At 39.8% G+C, this 8,684-nt stretch overlaps 1 protein-coding gene across 1 annotated transcript in view; it reads left to right on the forward strand.

Moving 5' to 3' along the window:
- The window catches only part of LOC308078271 (uncharacterized protein), a gene marked incomplete at its 3' end in the record, with an annotated part of 3,014 nt that extends 25 nt beyond the window's left edge, over window positions 1-2,989 (forward strand). Inside the window, exons 1-6 of the mRNA XM_080419392.1 lie at window positions 1-159; window positions 534-624; window positions 761-947; window positions 2,072-2,193; window positions 2,310-2,538; window positions 2,829-2,989. The exon at window positions 1-159 is cut by the window's left edge and continues 25 nt beyond it. Coding sequence (XP_080275518.1) covers window positions 83-159; window positions 534-624; window positions 761-947; window positions 2,072-2,193; window positions 2,310-2,538; window positions 2,829-2,989 — 867 coding nt within the window. The 5' untranslated portion in view covers window positions 1-82. The remainder of the gene's footprint in view (window positions 160-533; window positions 625-760; window positions 948-2,071; window positions 2,194-2,309; window positions 2,539-2,828) is intronic.
- Between the last annotated feature and the right edge of the window lie 5,695 nt (window positions 2,990-8,684).

The following is an 8,684-nucleotide window of genomic DNA, read 5'->3' on the forward strand; positions in this document are numbered from 1 at the left end:
CTTACAGCTTCCTAGAAAGACTGCTTATTATTCACTGCAGTCAACTTATCTCATACCAGTTGTCTATGAAGCCTACACTGAAATGCAGGAACAAATTATGTCCAATCTCCAGGAAATAACGTGCGAAGGTGGACATATTGACGTTGGAGGTGATGCCAGGTAGTTACTGTACTGTAGTTTCAGCATGTGTTTTATAGAGATATATATATATATATATATTTTTTTTACTATAATTCATTAAATATTTATTCCAATAAATGGGTGCAGTTGATTTATGTACTATACACATGGACTGCAGATGTTTCTAGTGTCTTTAGTCTTGAAATCAAGTGCTGCTGCACTACTATTGAAACTAAATTGATCAAATTCCATTGTTTGATATCAGGGTCTAGTGCTAACCCCCTGAAACCAGCACCATCAAGCATAAACTAATTTGTATTTATTTGCAATTTTGAATGGGAATAGAATCTTTTAATCCGCATCGATATCACATCGGGAGCTGTATAATTGACTCCCTCTTTTTCTGTCTACAGGTCAGATTCCCCAGGTTACAGTGCTAAATACACTTCCTACAATTTCATGGATGACTCAACCAAGAAAATAATAAAGTCAGAATTAATTCAGGTAACATTTTTCATCCTATTGTGTTGTTGTGTCACTGTACCTGTGGCCATATAGATATGGATACATCATTGGCCTTTACTTACTTTAGTGGGTACCTGTGATTGTGCTTGTGTTTGTTTATCGTTGATCCAAAAAGGTATCCGAGACTACAAGTTCATCTGCGATGGAGGCTGAAGGTTTCCAGAGAGGGCTGAATGCCTTGCAGTCTCGTGGAGTCAGTATTGATGTTGTCACCACAGATCGTCATCCATCCATAAGGAAGATCATGCGAGAGAAGTACCCGAAACTTAGACATCAGTATGATCCATGGCATGTTGCAAAAGGTAATTGTGTTGAATGTTTTCCTTTGTCTATTGTGTACACTGCCATCGTCGGTGGGAGAGGAGGGGGGAGTACAGGAAACTGATCGAGGACTTTGTGGGCTGGAGTTGGACTTTGCTGGCTGGAAGTTGAGGCGGTAGAATCATACAAGTATCTTGGTGTGCAGCTAGACTACAAATTAGACTGGTCAGAAAACACACAGACTGTCTTTACAATAAGGGTCAGAGTAGGCTGTATTTCTTGTGGAGACTGTCTTTTTTCAACTTCTGCAGGAAGCTCCTGCTGATGTTCAGACTGATCAGACTGATCAGACTATGGTTTACAGCGTCCTTTTCTATGCTGGGGGAAGGGCACTTGGGGGAAGAGCAGGTGGGAGGAGGTTGGCCAGATAATCGATAATCTATATTTATATTGTAGTTATAGCTGTGCTTTTTAACTGTATCTTTTAAACTTTTAAACATCTTATAACTTATAGGTTTTTACTGCATTCTATTTCCATTGATGTAATGTATCTTATATGTTCATCTTGCTTCTTTTTATTGACAATCTGTATGAATGTATTGCAACTGCTAAAATGAATGAATGATGAATGAATTAATGAAAATTGCTGAAATGTATTTCTTCACTTTTGTAGGTGAACTATTGTCTGTGTATTGTATCTGTAGTATGTTGTTGTGTATGATGTGTGTATTTGGGTGTGACGGACCCCATGAAGAATAGCCATGCTTAGGCAAGTGCCAGAGCCATAAAGAGAGTTCTGACACTAGCGTCGACTCCCATTGTAAGAATGGAATGCGGAAGTGCTCTGTCTATCTCAATGAGATAGTTCCAATGTTTGGAACTGTAGCCCATAGGAGCCCGCTTTGCGGTGAGATCAAAGCGTGTCGTTACTCTCTTTTCTACACTCTGGCAAGTGCTAATGGGAAACCATAATAAAGTAAAGTAAACAGGAGCTATTGAACAGAACACATTTCCTTCGGGATTGATAAAGTATATATCTATTTTATCTACTGTAACACATCTAGTTTGTTATAAAAGTAGATTTTTGTTTTCAAGGTTGTACTGTTATGTATTACTGTTGTGTAGTTTACCAGTTTATTCCTTGTCTTTCTTTTCTGTTATGTAGGCTTGAAGAAGAAGGCAGCTGCAGTATCGAAGAAGAAATGCAACCGGGAATTGCAGCCATGGATCAAGTCCATGAGCAATCATCTTTGGTGGTCTTGCAGCACTTGTGGTGGTGATGAAACGGTGATTTTAATTTAATTGTATTTGTAATAATTTCTTGGTTATGATGGCCTGATTCATAATTTCAATCATGAATACTAAATGAGACAAAATGTTGTTTGCTCTAACAATGTGTCAAGGAATTGAAACGCCGGTGGACCTCTATCTTGTTTCATGTTTGTGGCATTCACCGCTGGGAAGCTGATGGACAGGAGTACAAGTGTTACCATGATGAGCTCAGTGATGACCAACAGAGAAGGAAGAAGTGGCTGCAGAAGGGCAGTGCTGCATACAACGCCCTCAAGGCTATTGTACTTGATAAGAATCTCATGAGAGACCTGGATCACATGACATTGTTCAAGCACACTGGTAAGATGGAATCAGTTCATGAATATTAGTACCCAAGCTGTGACATTTATATTTGGAGGCTAAAAAAATCCCAGCAAACAAAACATACAGGTGTTGGTAGACAACTGACACCATTTATTTTTAGAGGATACTATTGTATCTGATTATTTGATGCGTTACCTGTTTTGAGCAAACAATTCAATAGGAAATGTTTATATAAAAGATTGTTTTATCTAATTTGACTTGTCATTGACTTTTCTAATAGAAATGCATGGCACACAATATATAAATGATGGCATGTCTTTTTTCAGGGGCTCTTGAAGTGTACCACAGCTCTATGCTAAAGTATGCCGAGAAGAGAAGACACTTCAAATATGTCACCATGCAGGCAAGAATCCAACTGAGTGTCATTGACCACAACCACAATGTTGGCCGTCGACATGCTACTACTCAGGCTGGTAAGCATGTTTGAGGGGACAAAAAAAAGACAGCTTGAACTTGACAACATTGTCAATCATTCTGTATACTATGCACTCCAAGACCTAAATGTTAAAACATTGAGAAAAAGATGGAATGGAACCTGAATGTTCTAAATGTATATGATGTGTTTTTGTAATATTACTCCCCCAGGGAAAAAAAAAGTCAATATATTTCACTCCAAACTGTCAACTCAATGGCTTTCAAGGAAGATCTATGAGCCTACTACCCAGGACTTTCGAAGCGGCTTGGTACTGCGGGTCATTCAACGGCGACTTGACAACAACATCAAGCTCGGAGATGATCGCTTCCACATCCATCCTTCAGTTGATCTACCCGCCAATATAGCTCGAACTCCAAAGCCTGACAAAGATTCTTTGATTTTAGAACATACAACACGTTTGCCAGTGCAAAATCTGTTGGAGAGTAGTACAGAGAGTCTTTCTGATACTGACACTTAGTTAGACAGAAATTACAGCTTGCCAATGTAAAAAGCATCACTATTTTCAATGTTGTCACCCACTGTACTTCTTGTACTAGAACCTTACACAGAAAACCTTTTATACAGAAATAAAAATGTTGATGCTGTCTATTGATACAAAGCGTTATCATTTCAGTTATCGTTTGTGTATGTGTGTGCACAATTGTATATATATTATTGCAATCAAATATGTTGTTGCCAAGACTGAAAAATGTATTATGCAGTGTTTGTCCAACTTTAGGCATAAATGGATAAATGCAGCAAGTACAAGAGTGTGTGTAAAATATATGTATATGTATGTATGTGTGTATATATGTATACATACACACAGTACTGTATGTGTAAACACATTTCAGTATCAATTAATAATATTCCAGACCAAAATTAGTTTTCAGTTTTATTATTTACTATTGCACATATCAAAACACAATATTGAGCAATAAATAATTCTGAAAAATGTTCCAATTAACTAAAACAAATTCAAATAGTCCTCTGCTTCCTTGTATCCAACGTATTCTCCATTTGCTGATGGATAAAGCACTCGAATGGCTTTCACCACGCATGAGGGGAGAGGTCTCCTGTTTCCTAGACCAAGCGTTTTTCCTTGGAGGGCCCATTCCAAGACCATCCTGTACCCAACCAGCCTGTATTGCCTGAACACAAAATGAAATCTTTAGTGTGTGCATACTGTTTATGTAAAGTGGAACATTTTACTCATATTGATGTTTTTCTGTAGCTCTCTGATTTACTGTACATTAGGCCAAGTTTTCTATTGATGTAGAACATTGATTCTCAAAGTGGGGTTCGGGGACCCCCAGGGGTACTTGAGGGGGTACCCAGCAAAATTTGTAAACCTAGCATCAGAATAATTATGACCTTTTATACTTTGGCTATTCAAAAATAGCAGATCTACAAGCTCATAGCGTGGCACCGAGTGCCGCGCTATGAGCTTGTAGATCTGCTATTTTTGAAAAATCTTGAACATTTGTGCAAATCTTTGAATATATATATTTTACGATATATTATACGAACATTTGTAACTCAAATCTTTGCTTCTGGGGGTCCCTGGAACAAAATATTTTTAGATGGGGGTCAAATACATATCATTTTGGGGGTCCTTGTCATGAAAAAGTTTGAGAACCACTGATGTAGAATGACTGAAGTATTGCAATTGACATTTAGAGGCATATGGGATATATATCCGCACAACAGCTAATTCCATAATCATCTTTATGAGATAACTTACTCGACTGACAACTGGCCATCAGCTCCAGCAGGCTTGGGACGTTCTTTCCAGTTTATTTTGGGTCTGTGGAAGACGGTTTTCAACACACCAGTGTGCATAATCAACCCTGGGAATTCTGGGTGGTTGATGATGCAGCAAGAAGCAGATGCAGATGCGCTGCCTTCCTCTGACACCGGGAGAGATGTGCTGGCCAGCCTGGCCTCCTCTGACATCGAGAGAGCTTGCATCTGTGGCAACAGTGGCATGGCCAGATCCCATTCACCACAGCAGTAGCTCTCCGGCTCTGTGGGCATTCGCTGGCAGTTAGTACACGTACACCACCAGGTATCGTTCTCTCGCACTCTCGTTGCAGCTGCTGGCGCGGCTTCTCTCGCCCTCCTCTCTCTCTCAGCCCGTTCTACGTCCATCTGATGAAGTTCTTCATCTGTATATTCAGGTTCATACAGATATCCCATTGGATGTGCAGTAAAAGCAACATCTTCATCACTTTCGTCGTCTGAACTATCTGACATGTTGAAATCACTTTGTTGATCCAGTAATGCTCTTATTAGGACATCCACGATAATCGCAAGTACGCACCATACTGATTTTTTATTTTCCTATGTGACACACAACTTATAAAGAAGCCAAAACAACTTATAAAGAAGCCAAAACTATTATAAAACGAATTGTTTACAAGCTTGCAGCGCCGTCCACGTTGAAATTCCCTGGCTTCAGTGTTGCCATGTCTGGTTATTATAAGCGGCTTTCTATGAAGACACGTTGTGAGCTTGTAGATCGGCTATTTGAAATATAATATATATATATATATATTGCAAATAGCCAATCTACAAGCTCAAAACGTGTTTATACGATGTGTATACAGGTATACAGGTCGCATTAGTCGCTTGTTTTGGGCTTGTTTTCATAGACCGGGCTGCTTATTTCTATCGCAATCTGGCAACAGGAAACAGCTGATCGGCGGACTGTAGAACACCTTGTTTTGGGAGCGTAGGCTGCCGCCGCGGCGCAGTGATAGGACACAGAAAATAGAAGAAAATAGTACCATGTGACAGAGGGGTCGAAGTTGAATCAAACCTGCGCTATATTGTTAGAATATGTCAACAATACAAATGACGCTAGTTTTTTGGATGAATTTATTTTGAATGATTGGCCCCCGCCAAACCATGGAACTACTTCATATTCACCAGATCCCGACCAGATCTCTGACCATGGGACTCGGCCAGATAATTAATACCTTTGCAACCACTACAATAATGGTAAGTATTTCATACAGAAAATACTCTAAAAATCCGAACTAACCCTTTAAGTTAAGTACCAATATTGCAATATAGAAATACTCTGTTACAAGTTTAAATCCATACAACATTAATGTATTATTGTTATTGTCTCCGCCAGGCCGAAAGGCATGGCAAGAGAGTATGTTTTGCACCCTGTCCGTCCGTGTGTCCGTGTGTGTGTTCTTCTGTCTGTGACCAGCTGATCTCTGGCACCATTGGCCACTGTGGAATAATCCATGATTATGATGAGAGTGGAGTGTATTATTGACATGTACCTACTTATGTGGCCTTCTAGCGCCATCCCGTGGTGAATGACCGTTTGTTCAGCTAATTGTGGGAGAAATGACGCACTTCCGGGTTAGCGTAATTTATTATATACTTTCATTAGATTTAGGTAGATTAGCGGCTTAATCCGCGTATAGAAAGTATTGTCCTAGTAGTGGGGTGATTTATGTATTTACTATCTAATTTTCTGAGGGGTATTTAGCTATTTGTTATGCCTGCCAACGTGACCAAGTGTACTGCGCATGCGTCAGCTTCTGTAGCACCGGGGTTTTCAGAATAGATCCTCAGTAACTAAGGAGAGCCGCGGTGGACAGATGGTATGTAAAAATCACACCCAGTGTGAAGAGAGTGGTGCCTTTCATGAGGTCATTGCATTAGTTACTTTTTACAGACTTTGATGACTTCAATGTATTTTTACTAATTTTAAAGTTGTACAATGCAAATTCACAACTAACGATTTTTAGCAACCTCTGCTGGTCACTACCGTCACTGCATACAATTTCCTTAGTCCTCGATTACCCAGAATTCCATTCGTTTTCACCGGAAGCCGGAAGCGTTTCAAAAAGCGATTTTTTAATTGTTTTATACTATCTACGGATCGTTTCTCTTAGGCAGTGGAGCATTAGTTACCATGAGCTGTGCTTTCTTTTTCTGTTCTTTTTCGATCTTCTAATCCTACATTCTCTTAAAATCAGCGTGAGGTTCCTTTTTGTTATTAGCGCGGAGTTCCTGGCCAAACAGGAAACCGTTGCGGTAGTTCCTGGCCAAACAGGAAACCAGTGCATTTCCACCTCCGTTTTCCGGCCAGATGACGTCATTTCCCCGGGAAAGTCCCCCCAGTCCACGTTCAATAGAAAATATATAAATAAAAGGCTTCCGGGGGAGAAATTCATGGAGTGGGTGTTGTGAAACTTTTGCCACTCACAAAAGATATACAATTTAACTTTAGTTTTGTTGAAAACGTTACCTAGTATGCCTTTAAGTACTTTAAAATGTTTGTACAGATTTGTACGTGTTTTTACTCATTTTAACATCTTTTAAGTATTTTTACGCATTTTAAGTATTTTTACTCATTTAAAGTATTTTTACTCAGTTTAGGAACTTTAAAGTATCTTTACTAATATTTAAGTATTTTGACTCATTTTAAGTATTTTTACTCATTTTAAGTATTTTTACTCAAAAGTGGTGTGTGTGTGTGTGTACTGTACGGTACTGTACTGTACTGTACCTGTACTGTACTGTACTGTACCTCTACCTGTACTGTACGTACTGTACTGTACTGTACTGTACTGTACTGTACTGTACTGTACGGTCTGTACTGTACTGTACTGTACTGTACTGTACTGTACTGTACTGTACTGTACGGTCTGTACTGTACTGTACTGTACTGTACGGTCTGTACTGTACTGTACTGTACTGTACTGTACTGTACTGTACTGTACTGTGCGGTCTGTACTGTACTGTACTGTACCTGTACCTGTACTGTATGTACGTACGTACGTACTGTACTGTACGTACTGTACTGTACTGTACTGTACTGTACTGTACTGTACTGTACTGTACTGTACTGTACTGTACTGTACTGTACTGTACGGTCTGTACTGTACTGTACTGTACGGTCTGTACTGTACTGTACCTGTACCTGTATGGTTGCATCTTTGTGTTGCAATCAGCCGCAGCTGTTGAGGCTGTGCTCAAACATACAGAGAGGCCGTGCTCATACGGACACACAGACACACAGACGGACACACACACACACAGACACGGTCAAATGTAGGAGTGGTTGGCACCACTCAAAAATAAGAGCCGACCTTACACGACATAATGTATTTTCTCACATATATATTATACCTTGTGAAGATGTATTTCATGTCGGTAATGATTGTTATGTTCTATGTTTTTATCTGCAGGTTTATAACCTACCGTTGTAACAACCAGTATAGTGTTTAGATTAGGGTGTGAGAGTTTGTGTGTGAATGAAACAGAAATAAAACGCCATAAAAGACACTTGTTTGAGTTGTATCCACTGACCACGGCGCTACCTGCCTTTCCAAAGGTAAATCTACGATTATACAAGGTGTAGCCTCGATCTCCAGGCTTTTATTGTTTAGTTCAGCTAAAAAATAAAAGCCTGGCCCAACCATAGCCTGTACTGTGTATAGGAAGTGGGCGATTCCCCAACCAACCAGAGTGCAGTGGGCGTCGGTCCACATGTTGTGACGTCAGGGCTCTGGGCTGTGTGCACCCAACAAAATAGAACCGGGAGGAAACCATTCCCAGTACAATTTCGAGCGAGATTAATAGCGAGTTAGAAAACCTTAAAACTATTATTAGAAATGGCTGAAGAACCCATCACACCATCTAAGAGGATCACGAACTTGTGTAGACTCTGTGGACA

This window comes from Gymnoscopelus braueri, assembly GCF_963280865.1.
Source record: "Gymnoscopelus braueri genome assembly, chromosome: 22".
NCBI lineage: Eukaryota > Metazoa > Chordata > Actinopteri > Myctophiformes > Myctophidae > Gymnoscopelus > Gymnoscopelus braueri.